The 21,879-nt window shown below is 43.0% G+C and overlaps 1 protein-coding gene across 1 annotated transcript in view; it reads left to right on the plus strand.

Moving 5' to 3' along the window:
• PRUNE2 (prune homolog 2 with BCH domain) overlaps positions 1 to 21,879 on the plus strand; it is a 377,810-nt gene that overhangs the window by 309,016 nt on the left and 46,915 nt on the right. Inside the window, exon 13 of the mRNA XM_063456533.1 lies at positions 17,416 to 17,518. Within this exon, the coding sequence (XP_063312603.1) occupies positions 17,416 to 17,518 (103 nt within the window). The remainder of the gene's footprint in view (positions 1 to 17,415; positions 17,519 to 21,879) is intronic.

Raw genomic sequence — 21,879 nt, forward strand, 5'->3', positions numbered from 1 at the left:
AATTCACAAAAAGTAAAAAAGACTCATGATAATATTAAATGTATGCTTACTAATGCAAGGAGCCTATATAACAAAATGTGGGAACTAGAGGCAATAGCATACACCAGGGGTAGGCAACCTACGGCACTAGTGCCATGCACGGCACTCGAGGTGTCTTTCCACGGCACTCAAGGCTGCTAGAGCCAAACAGGGTCTGGCCTATCAGGAGTCTCAGTGAAACTTCAGATATCTGCTAATACAAAGAGGTAGTGAAGGACAATCCTCAATTTATGCATTGCAGCACATAGAGGAAGTGATCTCAGATCACTTCCTCCCAGCACTTGTGAATGGGAATCCACACTGTAGTAGAGCAGCCCACAGCTGATGTTGCAGCTCCTGTCCTTGACCTGTACCTGCCCAGGCTGGTCCCCACTGGAACCCAGGGAAGCCACCCACACTGCTAGATATACACAGACCTGCAGAATAAGCCTCCCCTCATACAAATAATACGAACAGCCCACACACAAACATACACACAATCCCCACAAACGCAACACCACTAACAATCTACATACATGCACACAATCCCACATGCAGCCTCTCACGTGCAAAACCCCAAACAGCCCCCATTCACTACCTAACACACAATGTGACATATCCATCTACACACAATTCCACAAGCAGCCCTCATACACAGCCCACATTCATATGTATCATACACGATACCATAAACTACTAATGAACATATACAATATAATAGCTCATATACGCACAAATACAACGATACAAAGCAATTACAGTATAAATAACTCAAGCAGAATACGGCAGCACACACACCTCAATTTAAAAAAATAGGATCGGCAGGGCCGTTTGAAGGAATTTGGGGGCCCCAAGCAAAATGGACATGGTGCCCACCCCCCCCGCCCCCCACCCCCGCACGCAAAGCCTACAAGAACCACAGCATAGTCATACAGTTTAAGTTCACCCACACTTTATATAAATAAAAAAGGTTTACAGTGCAAATACTGCTGTTGCATATAATGTGCATAAAACTTGAACATTTTCAACAATTAAAAATTCCCTGTGTTCTCCTCATCTTCCCTTCTCCTCACCCCCTCCCTGTGTTCTCCTCACCCCCCCTCTGTGTTCTCCTCATCTCCCCTTCTCCTCACCCCCCTCCCTGTGTTCTCCTCATCTCCCCTTCTCCTCACCCCCTCCCTGTGTTCTCCTCATTTCCCCTTCTCCTCACCTCCCTCCCTGTGTTCAACTCATCTCCCCTTCTCCTCACCCCCTCCCTGTGTTCTCCTCATCTCCCCTTTTTCTCACCCCCCTCCCTGTGTTCTCCTCATCTCCCCTTCTCCTTACCCCCTCCCTGTGTTCTCTTAATCTCCCCTTCTCCTCACTATCCCCCTCCCTGTGTTCTCCTAATCTCCCCTTCTCCTCACCTCCCCCCTCCCTGTGTTCTCCTAATCTCCCCTTCTCCTCACCTCCCCCCACCCTGTGTTCTCCTCATCTCCTCAACCCCCTGTGTTCTTCTTACTCTTCCCCCCTCCGTGTTCTTCTTACTCTTTCCCCCCTCCCTATGTTCTTCTTTCTGCCCCATGTTCTTCTTACTCCTCCCCCTCCCTATGTTCTTCTTACTACTCCCCCCTATGTTCTTCTTACTACTCTCCCCCCTCCCCATGTTCTTCTTACTCCCCTCCCTATGTCCTTCTTATTCCCCTCCCACCCTCCCCATGTCTTTCTTATTCCCCTCCCCCTGTGTCCTTCTTATTCCCCTCCCCCTGTGTCCTTCTTACTCCCCTCCCCCGTGTCCTTTTTACTCCCCTCCCAGGTGTCCTTCTTACTCCCCCGCCTATGTTCTTTTTACTCCCCCCCCTCCCTCCCTATGTTCTTTTCACCTCCCCTTCCCTGTAGCGTGGCCAAGCTCAGGGTGCACTTCCTGTCAGTCCGGCCGGGAACAGGAAACTAAATCTCCTGTACCGTGTGGTACCCAGCCGGACTGACAGGAGGAAGAGGAGCTCGGCCACGCTACAGGGAAGGGGAGACGACGAGAGAGGCAGTGCTGCAGCCGCCTGAGGCTCTCTATAGAGCGCTCAGGCGGCTGCAGCCTTATAGAAATGGCCAGCCCTGCTTGGGGGCCCAGCCCTGCTTGGGGGCTCAGGCCAGCTCGGGGCCCCAAGCAATTGCTTGGTTAGCTTGCCTGGTAGCAACGGCCTGAGGATTGGCACGCTACGGGACATCACAATCCTATATCGGCACAGTGCTAAAAGGTTGCCTACCCCTGGCATACACTAAACAATATTATATAATAGGCATAACAGAAACATGGTGGGATGAGACACATGACGGGGTAGTTAATTTAAATGGGTACACGTTATTTAGGAAGGATAGGAAAAACAAGAAGGGTGGTGGGGTATGTTTATATGTCAACCATGAGTTAAAGTCAAATCTTAGGCATGTGGAGTGTGATGAGGAAAATGTGGAGGCTTTATGGGTAGATATCTGCTTGGGGCAAACAAAGGGAAATCAATTATTCGTTGGAATATGTTATAAACCACCTAATGTAAATATTATTGAGGAAGAACAGTTGTTAGAGCAAATTGAGAAAGCTGCAAATCGAGGTAACACATTAATTATTGGAGATTTTAATTACCCAGACATAAATTGGGATAGAGGGACTAGTACTTCAGCAAGGGGAATCAGGTTTTTGAATGTGTTACATGACACCATTATGTCACAACTGGTACAAGCACCAACTAGAAAGGATGCTTGTCTGGATCTCGTCATAACAAACAATGTTGATCTTTTAACCAATATTCAAGTAGGGGAGCGTTTGGGAAATAGTGATCACAATATGGTAAATTTTGAAATAAACTCAAAAAAGCAAAAGCAAGTGGGGTATACTAAAACATATAATTTTAAAAAAGCCAATTTCAATAAGATTAGGGCAGCTCTACAACATATCGACTGGCATAAACTTCTTAGTGATAAAAACACTAAGGATAAATGGAAACTATTCAAACAAATATTAGAAAGGTACATTTCTCAGTATTTACCATTGGGTAATAAATGTAAAATAAACAAATTAAAACAAATGTGGCTTAGTAGAGAAGTAAAACAAGAGATTAAAAATAAGAAAAGGGCATTTAAAGCATTTAAATCAGACAAATCAGTGGCATCCTATTTAAGATATAAGGAAGCCAATAACGCTTGCAAAAAGGCAATTAAAGTAGCTAAACTAGAAAATAAGAAATTGATAGCTAAAGAATGCAAAACCAACCCAAATAATTTTTTCAAGTACATCAATTCTAAAAAAACAAAAAATGAAAGTGTAGGTACACTGGAAACAGAGTTGTGTTTTTTAGCTAATAAAGACCAGGAAAAAGCAGACATTTTAAATAACTATTTTTCTTCAGTATATATTAATGAGGATCCTATGGCAAGAGATATGCAAACAATTGCTGCAAAAAACTTGCAGATAACTTGCGATTGGATAACTCGAGACAAGGTGCTACAGCTATTAAAGAAAATTAATGTAAATAAAGCTCCGGGGCCTGACGGTATTCACCTACGAGTACTTAAGGAGCTAAGTGGGGAAATAAGTGAACCTCTGTATTTCATTTTTCAAGATTCTTTTGTTTCAGGTGTTGTACCGGAGGATTGGAGGAAGGCAGATGTTGTTCCTATATTTAAAAAGGGTTCAAAATCCTTGCCTTGAAATTATAGACCGGTGAGCTTAACTTCTGTAACTGGGAAAATATTTGAAGGGCTATTAAGGGATAATATTCAGGAATTCATTGGGAAGAACTTTGTTCTTAGCAATAATCAGCATGGTTTTATGAAACATAGGTCATGTCAAACTAACCTATTTGCATTCTACGAAGAAGTAAGTAGAAGTATAGATCAGGATATTGCAGTGGATGTGATCTACTTGGATTTTGCCAAGGCATTTGATACGGTTCCTCACAATAGGTTAGTCTTCAAACTAAAAGAAATTGGTCTAGATGAATATTCTTGTTCTAGGGTAGAACATTGGCTTAAGGATAGAGTACAACGAGCTGTAATTAATGGTAAATTTTCAGGCTGGACAAAAGTGGTAAGTGGTGTCCCTCAGGATTCTGTTTTGGGACCATTTCTATTTAACATATTTATAAATGATCTTGAAATAGGCATTGAAAGCCATGTATCAGTCTTTGCAGATGACACAAAACTTTGTAAAGTAATAAAATGTGAGCAGGATATTGCTTTGCTGCAGAGGGATTTGGATAGATTGGGGGACTGGGCGCTAAAATGGCAGATGAAATTTAACGTAGAGAAATGCAAAGTTATGCACTTCGGGGTTAAGAATGCACAAGCAACTTACACACTAAATGGTAGTGAATTATGGATAACCACACACGAGAAGGATTTGGGAATTGTTATAGACAACAAATTAGGCAGCAATATGCAATGTCAATCTGCAGTTGCTAAAGCCAGTAAGGTTTTGTCATGTATAAATAGGGGCATAAATTCGAGATGAAAATATAATTTTGCCTCTTTATAAATCGCTGGTAAGACCACACCTTGAATATGCTGTGCAATTTTGGGCGCCTGTTCTAAAGAAAGATATCATGGCACTAGAAAAAGTCCAGAGATGAGCTACAAAATTGATAAAAGGAATGGAGCATTTTAGTTATGAAGAAAGGTTAAAAAAATTAAATCTGTTTAGTTTGGAAAAACGGCGCCTGAGAGGGGATATGATAACTTTATACAAATATATTCGGGTCCAGTACAAACCTTTATCTGGAAATCTATTCATAAACAGGGCTATACATAGGACACGAGGTCACACATTTAGGCTGGAAGAAAGGAGATTTCATCTAAGGCAAAGAAAAGGTTTTTATACAGTAAGAGCAATAAGGATATGGAATTCTCTGCCTGAAGAGGTGGTTTTGTCAGTCACTACAGATGTTTAAACTGCAATTGGATAAATACTTACAAAAACATAACATACAGGGATATAATTTCTAATTAGTGGGGTAATAGCTGCTTGATCCAAGGAGTCATCTGACTGCTATTTTGGGGTCAAGAAGGAATTTTTTCTTAGTTTGTGGCTAAATTGGAAGCGCTTCAGACTAGTTTTTTTGCCTTCTTTTGGATCAACAGCAACAACATATGTGAGGAAGGCTGAACTTGATGGACGCAAGTCTCTTTTTTTTGTCAATCTTTCTTTTATTGAGGCAATTGGTAAATGGGATACAGAATAGAGAGAAGGGGATGTACGTTTGTCATACAAGTTGGGATCATGCTAATACAATGCATCATCTCCTATGAGTGACTGCCTCCTTTTATATTATTCAAGCATTCTATAATATTACTAACAGGTTTAGCGTAATAATAGTAAAGTAGTTAAACATAAGCGAACCATCCAGTGGATTACAACATTTATGTAACATGAGAAGCAATGCATGTTTTATAGAAACTGCGGCTTATCGGCACACCTTATCACAGAACTGCTGCATATCTGCACACCTTTTTGAAATATTGTATGAAGATGTCAGCCGTGTAGCCATGATGTGTGTGGTATAATTTGCTGTGCTGAGTATGCATAGGGTTGAGCTAGTTGCGCTTAAGGTTACAGGTGCGTGGCTTGGGTGTAGTGTGCCATCCTTAATAGTAGTATAGTAGCGTGGAGTATCATAAGGTAGAGTGAAGCACTGCCTGTAACTATAGTGCAAGATTATTAGAGCAGTACTGGGGCGGCGGTTATGACTGCGTGAGCGATATAGAAACACATTACTGACCGTCATTTCAAGCTATGGCACAGTGGTTATACAATTGCCTATTATTTAGTTACATGCTAGACAGTGATTTATTATAGTGTAATTAAACAGGCTTTTATCTAGTAGATAGGTCGCAGGCTAGGTTAGATCAGTCAATATGCACCTGAGGTTTGTCTGAAGTCAGTCCGTTTGCCTGGCAACATGAAAGGTGCGTAGAGGGGCTTTGTTTGCTGGGTTCAGCCGATTCCCTGTGTATGCTTTTGTGGACAGTCCATTCCCTGCTTGGGAGCATCAGTCTCCCTATCCGGCGTGCAGTCCGTTGGGCTGGGCTGCAGATACAGCAAACTGCTTTTCAGTATTTCGTGGCGCGGCAAATCCGCGACTCTGCGGCTCCGGGCTGTAATGTGGGCCTTTGCTCTTGGTCTGTGGGTCTTCTTCTGTGGGGGGCTTCTCCCCAGCTCCAGGCTGTATGTGGGGCCGACACCAAATGACCACAGACTCGGGTGCTTCTCGAGGCCGGGTCTTTCCCTTTGTGGGCGCTGAGGAAGGCCCTGGTGGTCGTCCGCCACCAGCGGTGGGTGACCTTCCCGCGGTGTGGTCGGTGTTTTGGAGCATGTCTCCTAGTGACCCCCAGCCCAGATGGGCACTCCGCCCTTCGAGGTAAGGCGGCTTTGCCCGGGATCTGCTCCGCCCGCCTAAAGACGTCTGTTAACTCCTCCACCTTGTATTGAGTGGGGATTCGTTGGGCCTCCCTTCGCTCAGGGCCGGACTGGCCCACCGGGATACCGGGAAATTTCCCGGTGGGCCGTCGGCACCTGGGGCCGGGCAGACATGTGGGTGTGCTGGCGGCCGCTGGAGGAACTGTTCTGGTGGCCGCAGGGGAAGCTGTGCTCTGTATGCTCCCCAGCGCGCTACTGAATGAGACCGGCGCCGGAATATGACGTCATATTCCGGGCCTGGTCTCATTCAGTAGCGCGCGAGGGCGGGGGAGCAGACAGAGCGCAGCTTCCCCTGCGGCCACCAGAACAGTTCCTCCAGCAGCCGCCATCCCTGCTCCTCCAGCGGCTGCCATCCCTGCTCCTCCAGCGGCCGCCATCCCTGCTCCTCCAGCGGCCGCCATCACACCCAGCTCTCTGTCACCCACAGGTAATATGTGTTATGCTGTCAGTGTGTGTGTGTGTGTCATGGTATGTGTCTGTCTGTGTCATGGTGTGTGTGTGTCTGTGGCATGGTCTGTCTGTGGCATGGTGTGTGTGTCTGTCTGTCAGGGTGTGTGTCATGGTGTGTGTCTGTCTGTCATGGTGTGTGTGTGTCTGTGGCATGGTCTGTCTGTGGCATGGTGTGTGTGTGTCTGTCTGTCAGGGTGTGTGTCATGGTATGTGTCTGTCTGTATCATGGTGTATATGTGTGTGTGTGTGTCTGTGTCATGGTGGGTGTGTCTGTGTGTCATTGTGTGTGTGTGTATGTGGCATGGGCTGTGTGTGTCATGGTATGTGTCTGTGTGTGTCATGGTGTGTATGTGTGTGTCTGTCTGTGTCATGGTGGGTTTGTGTGTGTCTGTGTGTCATGGTGTGTGTGTATGTGGCATGGTCTGTGTGTGTCATGGTATGTGTCTGTGTCATGGTGTGTATGTGTGTGTGTCTGTCTGTGTCATGGTGGGTGTGTGTGTGTTTGTGTCTGTCTGTGTGTAATGGTCTGTCTGTGTCATGGTGTGGGTGTCTGTGCCATGATGTGGGTGTCTGTGCCATAGCATGTGTCTGTGTGGCATAGCGTGTGTCTGTGTGTCATGGCGTGTGTCTGTGTGTCATGGCGTGTGTCTGTCATGATGTGTGTGTTTGTGTCTGTGTCACATTGTGTTTGTGTCTGTATCATGGAGTGTGTGTGTCTGTCTGTGTCATGGTCTGTCTGTCATGGTATGTGTGTGTCTGTCATGGTGTGTGTGTCTGTCAGGGTGTGTGTGTGTCTGTGTGTGTCTGTCATGGTGTATGTGTGTGTCTGTGTGTGTTTTAAAAATAGTGTTTTTACTCACCTTTTTTTTTTTTACGCCATGCTGGTCTCCCCTCGACTGGCCCTGCCTCTATGGCTGGGATCATCAAGCTTGCCATAGGATTGGCTGCAAAACGCTACACCAATCAGCATCTCCTCATAGAGATGCATTGAATCAATGTATCTCTATGGGGAACCTTAAGCGTCTCCAGAGCGTGCAGGACCTGAATGTAGGTGCTGCACACTGTGCAGCACTGACACAGGAAGCACCTCTAGTGACCGTCTGAGTGGCTGTCACTAGAGGTGTCACTTGGAAGCAATGTAAACACTGCCTTTTCTCTGAAAAGTCAGTGCTTACATTGAAAAGCCTGCAGGAACAGGCTATAGACACCAGAACCACTACATTAAGCTGTGTGTGTGTGTGTGTGTGTGTGTGTGTGTGTGTGTGCGCATGCTAGTGAGCTTGCTTGCATGTGTGTGTGTGTCTGCTACTGAGTGAGCTTATGTATATCAGTGAAATTTTTGTCTATGAGGCTGTGTATCAATGAACTTGTGTGTGTCAGTGAGATTGTCTGTGTCTGCAGGACCAATATTTTATATTAGAAAAAGCTATATATATATATATATTTACTCAATCATCTGGAGTGCCAAGACATAGCCTTACATATTACATGCGACAATATATGGCGCATTGACTTATGGGGCTGGCATATTTTTTTTTCCAGGGCTGCTTTGTATCCCCATCCGGCCCTGCCTTCACTCCAGTCTCTCCAAGAATTGCCGGAGAAGGGTTTCCAGGCGCTCATGTAAGGGTTGAGATGGTGCAGGCTCAGCCGCGTGGTCTGCAGCCGCCATTTTACTAGCGGCGGTTCGCTTGTTTGATGCATGTCCCTTTCTGTAGCTTTCAACCGCAGTCCAGGTCGGCTTGTGGTACATGCTGGTTGAGACCGGGATAACCCCCACCGGTCTTGGGTGGGGGGGGGGCCCGATGCTTCGGGTGCCGCTTGTTTCGGTGGGTCGGGAGAGCGGACGTCTCTCCCCTTCCGTGCTCGGTGTAGGCCCCAAGCCTCTGATCTGGGAGCACTGTGGGTGCTTGAGCGTGTGAGGTGTCCCCCAGTTCCCAAGTCTCCATGGTGCCCGGTGAGGTAAGTAGGGGTCCAGGGTTGGGTGTTTTGCCCCCGTTTTTTTTATGAAAATCGGGTCCAGGCTCGGGAGCTCATGAAAAGCATGTCTTCACAGCTCCCCCCACAAGTCTCTTTTCAGCTATGTAACTATGTAACTATGTAACTGAGCACATACATAGTTACACAGGTCAAAGTGAAATTTACATGATGGCAATGTACCCATGGGTAAGGGAGGTTGGAACCACAACAAAGTTATATTGTAAACCTTCAGTATATGTCAGTGGACATATATTTAAAGAGAAAATATTACTTTTATGATAATGACAGTTTACTCAGTGTCTTGAACGTAAATGTTAAAAAATACATCGGTTTGTGAGTAATTAGGTTAATCAGGTTAATTCCACTGTGTTTGTCTATAATTTTACCTTAGATGCATAGGTCCTGGTGGGTTCACAGCCCCAGGCGGAACTGTACACTTTTAACAAATCTGCTGCTGTACAACTGTTTGCATATATATATATATATATATATATATATATATATACTGTTGTAATCAAATTTATTCAACTCCCATTAAAAATCTGGTTTATTGTAAAAATGTACAGACTTTCAGCTGTTTGCAATGAGCAAATCAAACAAAATGAATTTAAATAGCTCAACGCAACGAATGCTGCAAGTGGTTTCCCCAAATTCAACTTAAAATGCAGCTTATAATGACTTTACCAGTCTCAAAATGATTCAACCCCCTGCACAGAATCCCTCACAACAGCACAAATATGCAAACCAAGTGTTGTCTCAAGCACACCAGAGAGAGGCTGAGAAGGGGACAGATATGACACACACAGAGGGCCTGGGGAAGGCGGCAATGACACATAGAGGGGCTAGAGAAGGTAACAATGACACACAAAGAGGTGCTGGGGTAGAGGAAACGGACACACAGTGGGCCTGTGGAAGAGGACAATGACACACAGAAGAGCTGGAGAAGGGGGCAATGACACGCAAACAGGGGCTGTAGAAGGGGACAATGACATCCACAGAACTGCTTGGGACAGTAATAATGACACACAAAGGGGATGGGAGAGAAAGAGCCACACAAAGAGGCTGGAGGAACGTAAGAGACACACAAGGGGCTTGTAAGATACAAAGGGGAAAATGGGGGATAGAATACACAAATAAGATACACGGAAAGGGGTACGACATTCAAAAGATGGGATAAGACATAAAAGGAGTAAGAAATTAAAAAGGAAGGTTTAGAGACACACAGGTGAATTTTTATTTTTTTTGGGGGGTGGGGGCGGGGGGGAGCAAAACATAATCTTTACCTGTGTGTCTCTTAACCTCCCTTTTGAATTTCTTACCGCTTTTGTGCTTCTTATCCCATCTTTTCAGAAATGCTTGCACAAGCCCTGCATGCACTACACACACTACATCCACTGTACACACACACACACAATGCATACACTGCATACAATACACAAACACACTACAGAAATACAGAGACTGCATACACTACACACACTTTGCGCACACAAACACTACACACACTGCATCCAGGATCATGATAGGCATTACATGATCAGGATTGATAATTAAAGTCAAGCTCAGGAACAGGACAAAGACACAGGAATGCTGAGAAGTATTGGGATCAAATGTTTTTTTTTGTTGAAGACAGAGCAGTTTAGGAGGCTTCTAGTGTGAAGATTACTGGGTATATGCACCTGTATTTGACTAAGCACCTGAACAAGAAAGTAAATGAGTGATGGGCCCTATCTCCGTATCACTCAGTGCAAGATGACGGTTGTGACGAAGTGCCCTTCGCCACTTTGTCCTGGAGAGGCCTGCTTGCCTGCCTCCTCCCCTGCGACTATGGTCCTGGACTATAGTGCACCGCAAACCCTGTATTCAGGCATATGGACTTGTATTAGACTGTCTTTTTCCCTTTATCTATGCTGTAGGTTTGGACTGCTAATATAACCTAACAGCCAGGGGATTTAGGCGAATATATTACATGAGAATGCCATTACTGGAGAATACAGCCGTTCGTATGATTTCATGCGAATTCTTTGTGCTCTGAATAGGTGGCCGCCATTTCGGGACTTTTCCACGTGTTCGCGGCCATCTTGCGTGCGAACAGCGGTGTTTGCCTGTGAACGCATGGAACTGAAAACGGAAGCACAAACAGGCGAATACCGCTAAGACCTCCAGACATCCAGAACTTCGCACGGAAACTACCGAACGACCGGCCGTTCGGTAGTTATACTTAACTTAGTATGGGGATTCTAGCGACCACAAAGATGCGAATGGATGGCAAGAATTTCGTCTATTTTACCGTGCGAACGGAGACCGACCGCAAGGCCAAAACTCATGGAACTATTTTCGGCTAGTTGGTCTGTGCGGTCGGTCAAAACTTTGGAGCCCTGTATCTCCCGAACCATCCATCCGAATGGGCTGATTTTTGGACAGACTGTTCCCCTGAACAAGGGCTATTTGGGGATACCAGATTTAAAGCTGTACCCCCTGGTTTTAGGGTACATCCAGAACTTGGGTAAAATAATGTATGTTTTAATTGGGTTATGTGCTTATCTGAGGGGAGGAGACGTGGGGGTGTTACCATGCATGTGATTGGTCAATTTCATCCTCCCCCTGGGAGTGTCCGGTATGTACCTGATCCTAATAAAAAGCAGGCTGGGTGTTCCAGTCCTCAGACCTCTTCTGACCCTCAATACGTAGCCGTGTCTCGTTATTGGAGGGAACTGCTATATCACACTGGGGATTGCTATGCGATGCATATTCCCCTGAGCTCTTAATCACTTAGCTCTTTTAAGAGCTTGTTCCAGATACGCTCTCCTGGAGGAGAGGTCTTCCCCACACGGTCCTGGAGGACAGAAGCCGATCCAGGGTGGAAGGAAGACGGCGCGGCTCCAGCTAAGCTACGGCGGTTGTGGAGCCTGCGGTGGTTGTGGTGTCGTCTGCAGTGCTTGGAGTCCTCTGAGAGCGCTAGGAGCATCCATCAACGGAGGGTACTCGGTCGGGGTACACGGAGCTCCGTTACAACGGTCTTGCTGTTTGCAGTGGCCAGGTCCTGTGCACAAAATGTTAACAGGTTTAGTACTATATCTGCAGTAAACAAACACATTATAACCCATGTGGCCTTGAACGAATTTTGCTAATGATTTTTTTTACAATTCTGGTAAAGAAAGGTTACCTTGTTTTTCCGTAAGTATGTACTGTATTATTTAATTCTACCCAACAACCTCTCAGACTACAGACTACAGTTATTGCTGATTTTTTTTACATTTTTTTTTTTTTTTTATAGCTAATTAAAACAGTTGGCCTCCCGTAGCGGTGTGAGTTGGCAGGAACATTAGCTTTCTAACGCCAGCTGGTAGACAGGCATATGAAAATGTTTTGAATTAGCTAGTCACTGAGATTGAGGGGTCAATTATCATAATATTAACGTGGGGCTTACTCACTAAACAGTGAATTTTGGTGAATTTTAAATCAAATTGCAAAATGTAGCACAAAATAGTCTGGATGGACAGTAACAGAAATGGACAGGTTTTTCTAATATAGAAACATTCTTTCAAATTCTCCACAGTTTATTGTTTTAATGAGTAAACATATCTTACAATGCCTGGCACTCTTTGAAGGTTATTCACTAAACACACGAAATGTGTATTATTTGAATTAAAAAATTAACTGAAACATTAAGGCAAAAATTAAAATAACTAATTTACAATAATCCTTAATTTGGCCTAAGTTTTAAAATGTAGATTACATTTGAGCAAAACTCACTCTTTACTGAATCAACCCCACATTTATAAAATATAAATTGAACCCTCATTCTCAGTGACAAGGTGATTCACACCATTTTTATATGCATATCTAGCAGGCCTTTAGAAAGCTAATGTTCCTTGTAGAGAAGAGAAGCAGGGGAATCAGTATATAAAAAAAGGGCACTTGAAAATTGCCCACATGGAAAATAGCTCGCACTGAAAAATGGCCACATGGTAAATGTGGGGAGTTTTTATTTGTGGGATTCAGTAGCAGTAGAAAATTATAATTGGATCTTGATTAAGAGGAAAGAGAAAGGATTTAGAGTGATGGAATATTCTTTTGCAGTCTAGGACTGAGGCCGTCATCCTGTCTAATTCCATCACTGCTCCTACTTACCGTATTACTGTTTTCATAGAAAGAAAACACCTTGCATGCTTACTCTGTGTAATTCATGTAAATTGTAGATGTTCAGATGGCTTGCTCAATATCTTGGCAACCCCTTGGTTCCTCAGGCTCAGGCACACTTATATTGCTGTTTTGCCAAGAAAGAGATATCATTCTTTCATAATAAGGAGTGCTGGACATCAATTTTTTTTTGTTTATTCGGTGAGACCATTAGAGGCGCTTACAGGATTTTGGACTTTAGGCACGCTGTGCAAGAGGACATCCAGTGTCGGTAAAATCCATGTAGGTAAGCAGTGGGTCAATGCTTTCCTCTGGGGAAGGCCTCATGTGATTGCAGCGCTTACAGCATATGCGCAATAGGCTGCTGTCGGATGACGGAGAAGGCAGAGCGCTGACATAGCACTAAGATAAATCTACACCAAGAGACAAACATGTATTTCTGACACTATAGTGGTAAAATCACTGGCCCACTGCTGGCCCACTCTCTTTACTTTAAAAAGGTGATTTTACTTATCTTTTTTGCCACGCCGGACTCGCCATGGCTGCCCCGCCACGCCTTAATGGCTGAGATTATTAATGAGCTCAGCTAATCCAATGCTTTCAAATATTGGAAAGCATTTGGAGGCTTTTGCGCATATGCTGTAAAACACCCAGGGCCGGCGCACTTATAAGGCGGAACAGGCAGCCGCCTTAGGGCGCACCGGCACTGAGGGCGCAAGATTCCAGTGACTGGCAGGAGGGAAGTGCACTCTCCTACCAAGCCAGCTTCTCGACCCTCCGGCGCGGCGTGCGGCTGTACTGGCATCCGAGGCGGCAAGGGAGCTCTGCTCTCCCTACTCTGCTCCCTCATGCTCCGATTGCTGATGCCACGGGAGCCGGAATATGACGTAATTCTGTGTCCCGGCATCAGTAGACAGTCCACGAGGCGCAAGGGAGCAGAGTAGGGAGATCAGAGCTCCCTCGCCACCTTAAATGCCAGTACAGCTGCACGCCTCACAGCAGCCCCATTGGACCTCCAACGATAGACCCACAACAGCTCTCTAGGTAGGGAATCTGGGTGGAAAATAGTTAATTACAATAATATTAATAATTAGTGAGTGTGTGTGTGAGTGTGTGTGTGTGTCTGTGAGTGTATGTGTGTGCGTTTATGTGAGTGTATATGTGTGCATGTGAGTATGAGTGTGTCTGTCTGTTAGTGTGTGTTTGTGAGTGTATCAAATCAGTGAGAGTCAGTGTTTGTCTTTGAGTCTGTGTGTGACTATCAGTGTGTGTTTGTCAATGAGTCTGTCAATGTTTGTGTGTCTGTCAGTGTGTATGTCTGTCAATGAATGAGTGTGTGTCATATCAGTGAGTCTGTGTCTGTCAGTGACGTCTGTGTGTTTTTCATTTTGCTTATCTGCCAGTGTGTGTCTGTTGGGGAATGTGTGTGTGTCAAATCAGTGAGCCTGTATCTGTCGGTGACATCTGTGTGTTTATCATCGGGTGTGTGACTGTTAGTGTGTTTACACCACTGAGTGTAGCGTGGCTAAGTGGAGCAGACTGCGGTACAGAAGCTTCTGTTTCCTGTACCCAGCCAGACTGACAGGAAGTGCTCACTGAAAGAGCACTTCCTGTCTGTCCAGCCGGGTACAAGAAACTGAAACTCCTGTACCGGTGTGGCACATCAGGAAGGGGACCACTAAGGTGGTTGGGGTGCACCAAGGGACAGGGAGGGGAAGGGAGAGAAACACTAAGGGATAGGGAAAAGAGGGGAGAGGGGAGAGGAACACTAAGGGACAGGGAAGGGAGGGGACCACTAAGGGACGGGGAGAGGGGCTGGATGTGAAAGAAACACACAGCGGGGCTTGAGAAGGGGAGAAAGAGACACACAAAGGGTCTGGGGGAGACAGATGGGCTGGGGTGAAAGAGACACACACAAAAGAACTGGGGGGCTGGGAGAGAAGGAGTCACACAAAGGGGCTGGGAGAGAAGGAGTCACACAAATGTGGGAGGTTGTAAGAGTCATACAAAGAGGGGAGATAAGAGACACACAAGCAGGTTAGTAAGAGACGCAATGGGGAAAAATACACTCAAAAGTAGTAAGAGGGGATAAGAAACACAAAAGGAAGGTTAAGAGGCACACAGGTGAAGATGTTATTTTGGGGGGTGGAAAAATGCATCTTCGCCTATGTACCCAAAAATCCTTGCACCGGCCCTGAAAGCACCAATCAGCATCTCCTCATAGAGATGCATTGAATCAGTGCATCTCTGTGGGGAACGTTCAGCCTATCCATGCAGTGTATGGAGATGCAGAATGCCAATGCTGCAAACTGAGTGATGGCCTCTAGAGGTGTTACTAGGCACTAATACAAATATTGCCTTGTCTCTCAAAGCAGTATTTACATTAAGCAGCCTACAGGGATAGGCTGTAGACACTAAAACAACTACATTATTAACATTATTAATACTATGTTCTGGTGACTATAGTTACCATTTAAAGCAGGGTTGACAGACAACAGAGAACTACAAAAAAAGGAGGAATCGGGGCACACGTGGAGCATGCATTTCTCAGAAGTGGTGCTGCGGTAAAGACCAAAATATATAGAAATACAGATTAGCGCACAGAACAAAAATACAGTTTTATATATTACAATACTGCTTAAAATGACCTATCTCCGTAAATAAATATGGGGATAATCACCTATCTCAGCCATTTCACCACTACATTGCATTACACTTCAGGATAGTTTAAGCCTGACGGAACGTATGAGAGTGTCCGCCGAGATGTCTGATACATTACTATAGAGATAGCTTACGTACTACCTCATATGGTAAAAACGAAGATCATTCCCTAATTAGGAGGGTATATAAACAGAAGCCGGGGAACCAAGGATCTTCACAACATTTATCCGGCTGAGGAAGCCACATTAAGTGGTGAAACGCGTACGGTACTTTTAAAGACATTGTTCTTTTTTTTATTTAAGTATTTTACTATATGTTTCAATAAATGTATGCCAACTTTTACTTTGGTTCCTGGCTTTTATGAGACATCTACTTAAAGGGGGAGTGTAGCCCTATACCTAGACAATACGCTACTATATAGCCACAGGGGTAAGTACCAAATTGGCACTTATTTGGATTATTTTGCACCTTACTGTACTACCCTATTGTGTGTCTATATACTTTTTCCCAGGACGGGACATACATTCCATATAGGGGTGAGTCGCCTAAACGGCCCCAAAAGCTATCCACACTGGAGCTAGGTCTTATAGCTCCTTGTTTGTGAGTGTTTGATTTATAAACCATATTTTTATCACATTTTATTTATTTATAAGCTGCACTATGTGGTATTATTTGTATTTATAGGTCCATGAAATAACTCGGTTAATAAGCATCAAAGCTATTGTTTTTAAGGTAATTTTTCGTATTGATAGCGCTACACTGTTGTATTTTTTTTTACTACATCACATTACCCCAATATCTGTAGATCGGTGGATAAACATGCTAATAAGAACTACATGCACCATACCGCATGACAGTGAAGGATGTATGCTGTCCTGTTATTTCTATATTAAAATGTAATCTAAAATATTCATTTTTGATGAATGCACAGAAATACAAGCTGTGTTCCCTGGTTTTCCTGTGATAAAGATATTACATACCGAGACTGACCTTGTATCCTGTTATCTGACACTAGTACAAACTCTTTGAATGCTTGGGTAAGCCAAAGAATTGTGGATACATTACAAGTAAACAGGGACAGATATACTTTATTATACTTTATTATTTACTGTAACTAACAAAAAAAACAACTTTTTGTCATAGGCCTTATCATTAAGCAACTTTCGAACTTATTTTTAAAACTTTTTAGACAACATCTGATGTATGACTATATTGTCCATGTCCATGAATAGGAAGGTTAACTTGGGATTAGTTTGGTCGATTTCAGTTAAATATTTATTTGGACATTATACCAAATGCCATTCCTAAAACTTGAAGGACCCACTGACATCCGGCTTGTAGCAACTCTCCCCAAGCATCTGACTGGTATTGTTTGTGCTTATCATAATTAGCATACATTAAACATATGATACACACATTGTCATTTAGTTAGCTATAGTTCTGCAAACATACACGCTGTGCTACAGTAACATAAGAGATTATTGTAAAAGTGTAATTACTATTCTAACATTGCAAGATGGTAAGTAAATTTTGTGCAAAACAAGTCAAATGACACGAATGGTCTAGTTCTGCATCTTGTGTTTTTTTTATTCTTCACATTACTAATTCTCTTCTGACTGCATCATGGGTCTTGTTACACTGTATATTCTGTTTTTATTAAAAGAGTCTTTAATAAGTAGATTTTTTTCAGGGATTATAAAGTTGTGTTTCTTTGGCAGGTTACTATGGAGAAGGTATAAATGCCATCATTGTATTTTCTGCATGTTTCCTGCCTGACAGCAGCCGCTCCGACTACAACTATGTCATGGAAAACCTTTTTCTGTGAGTATGAAGTTCTCGTAAACATGGTCACACTTGCTATTGTTGCGTGTTGTCTAGGGCATCCTTTGGCTACATCACTAATAAAAACATATGGAATCTGATTTATTGGACAAAGAAACTGGAAACACGTTTTATCACCCACTGCTTAGCTTGCTTTACAGTGTAAATATTCTGGTAACAGTTGTTCTTGTGATAAACAAAGGAAATGCTGTTTTACATTTAATGGGAGGTTAAGCTAATAACTGAAACAGGGATGGCAGGAAGGGCTAGATGCACATGTCAGTTGCCTGTAGGCACAATATATGAAGGTGCCCTCTGCTCCTCAACCCCAAAATAAGGCAGATAAAGTTTGATTATTATGATTATTATTAACTGGTCACTCCAGACCTAAAAGCATCTAAAAACATATGCATATTTGACGACTACATATGTATGAATGTATGTATGTGCATATGTGTGCTCTGCTTGCAATGCATTGTGTTTTAATCTGTAAATATAGTGAGTGTATGCAGCTGTGTAAATGCATGCACAATAAAAGATAACGTTAAAGATGGTTAGGGTAACAGGTGGGTTAAAGGATCACTATAGGGTCAGGAACACAAACATGTATTCCTGACCCTAAAGTGTTAAAACCACCATCTAGCCCCCTGGGCCCCTCATGCCTCCATAAATATAGCAAATTCTTACTGTATTCAAGCCTGCAGCTGTAGATCTGCATGTTGTTTGTCTCAGAAAAAACAAGCTGTCTGCTGACATCATCAAAAGTGGTGGCCTGATCCAATCACAATGCTTAATAGAAACATAGAATGTGACCGCAGATAAGAACCATTCGGCCAATCTAGTCTGCCCAATTTTCTAAATACTTTCATTAGTCCCTGGCCTTATCTTATAGTTAGGATAGCCTTATGCCTATCCCACGCATGCTTAAACTCCTTTACTGTGTTAACCTCTACCACTTCAGCTGGAAGGCTATTCCATGCATCCACTACCCTCTCAGTAAAGTAATACTTCCGGATATTATTTTTAAACCTTTGTCCCTCTAATTTAAGACTATGTCCTCTTGTTGTGGTAGTTTTTCTTCTTTTAAATATAGTCTCCTCCTTTACTGTGTTGATTCCCTTTATGTATTTAAATGTTTCTATCATATCCCCCCTGTCTCGTCTTTCCTCCAAGCTATACATGTTAAGATCCTTTAACCTTTCCTGGTAAGTTTTATCCTGCAATCCATGAACCAGTTTAGTAGCCCTTCTCTGAATTCTCTCTAAAGTATCAATATCCTTCTGAAGATACAGTCTCCAGTACTGCGTACAATACTCCAAGTGAGGTCTCACCAGTGTTCTGTACAATGGCATGAGCACTTCCCTCTTTCTACTGCTAATACCTCTCCCTATACAACCAAGCATTCTGCTAGCATTTCCTGCTGCTCTATTACATTGTCTGGCTACCTTTAAGTCATCAGAAATAATCACCCCTAAATCCCTTTCCTCAGATGTTGAGGTTAGGACTCTATCAAATATTCTGTACTCTGCCCTTGAGTTTTTACGTCCAAGATGCATTATCTTGCACTTATCCACATTAAATGTCAGTTGCCACAACTCTGACCATGTTTCTAGTTTGCCTAAATCATTAGCCATTTGGCTTATCCCTCCTGGAACATCAACCCTGTTACATATCTTAGTATCATCAGCAAAAAGACATACCTTACCATCAAGACCTTCTGCAATATCACTAATAAAAATATTAAAGAGAATGGGTCCAAGTACAGATCCCTGAGGTACCCCACTGGTGACAAGCCCAAGCTTTGAATATACTCCATTGACTACAACCCTCTGTTGCCTGTCACTCAGCCACTGCCTTACCCATTCAACAATATTGGAATCCAGACTTAAAGTTTGCAGTTTATTGATAAGCCTTCTATGTGCAACAGTGTCAAACGCCTTATTGAAATTTAGGTAAGCAATGTCTACTGCACCACCCTGATCTATAATTTTAGTTACCCAATCAAAAAAATCAATAAGATTAGTTTGGCATGATCTCCCTGAAGTAAACCCATGTTGTCTCTGATCTTGAAATCCATGTGTTTTTAGATGTTCAACAATCCTTTCCTTTAACATGGTTTCCATCACTTTCCCCACTACTGAAGTAAGACTTACTGGCCTATAGTTGCCCGACTCCTGCCTATTACCTTTCTTGTGAATGGGCACAACATTAGCTAACTTCCAATCTTCTGGGACTACTCCTGTTATCAATGATTGGTTAAATAAATCTGTTAATGGTTTTGCTAGTACACCACTAAGCTCTTTTAATAGCTTTGGGTGTATTCCATCAAGTCCCATTGACTTATTTGTCTTTACTTTTGACAGTTGAAATAGAACCTCTTCCTCTGTAAACTCATGTGTAATAAATGACTCATTTATCCTTTTTCTTAACTGAGGTCCCGTTCCTTCATTTTCATCTGTAAATACTGAACAAAAATATTCATTGAGGCAGTCAGCTAGACCTTTATCCTCTTCTACATACCTTCCTTATTTTGTTTTTAATCTAACTAATCCTTGTTTTACTTTTCTTTTCTCATTTATGTATCCAAAAAAAGTTTTGTCCCCTTTTTTTACTGACTGTGCTATTTTCTCTTCTGTGTGTGATTTGGAAGATCTTATACCTTGCTTAGCCTCTTTCTGCCTAATCTTATAGATCATTCTGTCTTCCTCACTCTGGGTTTTTTATAATTACTAAATGCTAACTTTTAGTTTTTTACTATTTTGGCCACATCTGTGGAGTACCACAGTGGTTTCTTGAATTTTTTGCTTTTACTGACAAGCCTAATGCAATTTTCTGTTGCCTTCAGTAGTGCAACTTTTAAATAATCCCATTTCTCTTGGACTCCATTTAAATTGCTTTAGTCTGATAATGACTCCTTTACACATATTCTAAGTTTAGAAAAGTCTGTTTTTCTAAAGTCTAAAACTTTTGTTTTTGTGTGGTGTGACTCAGTCACTGTTCTTATATTAAACCACACTGACTGATGATCACTGGATCCTAAACTTTCACCTTCAATAATATCGGATACCAAATCTCCATTTGTTAACACTAAATCTAGTATGGCCTCTTTACCAGTTGGCTCCTCAACGACTTGTTTTAGAGACAATCCCAGTAGGGAGTTTAGAATATGTGTGCTCCTGGCACAAGCAGCTATTTTTGTTTTCCAATTCACATCAGGAAGATTAAAGTCACCCATGATGATAACTTCCCCCTTCATTGTCATTTTAACTATTTTCTCAACTAGTAGATTATCTAACTCTTTAATTTGTCCTGGGGGCCTATAAATCACACCTACACGTGTTACTGTGTGATTACCAAATTCTAACGTAACCCAAGCGGACTCTATGTTCGCCTCACTAACTTTTATTATGCTAGATTTTATGCTATCCTTCACGTACAGGGCCACCCCCCCCCTTTCCTGCCTTCCCTGTCTTTTCTATATAAAGAGTACCCTGGTATTGCTATGTCCCAGTCATTTTTCTTATTAGACCATGTCTCAGTAACAGCGACTAAATCTACACTATCAGTTGCCATTATTGCAACAAGTTCATGGATCGTATTCCCTAAACTGCGAGCATTTGTAGACATGACTCTAAGCTTATCATTTTTTAACACACTTGCTACAGGCACCTTCTCTCCTTGTTTTTGTGGGACAATTGGATTGACGTTTTATCACCCTTTTGACCCCCCCCCCCCACCTAGTTTAAATACATCCTAGCAAAACCTCTGAACTGCTCACTGAGAACATGTGTTCCCTTTTGAGAAAGATGCAAACCATCTTTTTTGTAAAGTTTATTTCCATTCCAAACAGAGCTACCATGAGAAATAAAGCCAAATCCTTGCTCCCGACACCATTCACCAAGCCACCAAGCTTCACCATAGGATTGGCTGAGACTGACAAGTAGGCAGATCAGGGGGAGAGCCAGTATGATTCAAACACAGCCCTGGCCATTCAGCATCTCCTCATAGAGATGAATTGAATCAATGAATCTCTATGAGGAAAGTTCAGTGTCTGCATGCAGAGGGAGGAGATACTGAATGTTTGGATGCATTTTAGGCAGTCATGACCCAGGAAGGATCTGTAACAGCCATCTGATGAGTGGCCAGTGGAGTTATCACTAGGCTGTAATATAAACACTGCATTTTCTCTGAAAAGACCGTGTTTACAGCAAAAAAACTGAAGGTAATGATTCTACTCACCAGAACAAATTCAATAAGCTGTAGTTGTTCTGGTGACTATAGTGTCCCTTAAGGTTAGCAAAGTTTATTTCAGAGTTAGATTACACAGGGTGCTTAATGTTAAGAAGATTTACAGCTTGAGA

This window comes from Pelobates fuscus, chromosome 5, assembly GCF_036172605.1.
Source record: "Pelobates fuscus isolate aPelFus1 chromosome 5, aPelFus1.pri, whole genome shotgun sequence".
NCBI classification, from domain to species: domain Eukaryota; kingdom Metazoa; phylum Chordata; class Amphibia; order Anura; family Pelobatidae; genus Pelobates; species Pelobates fuscus.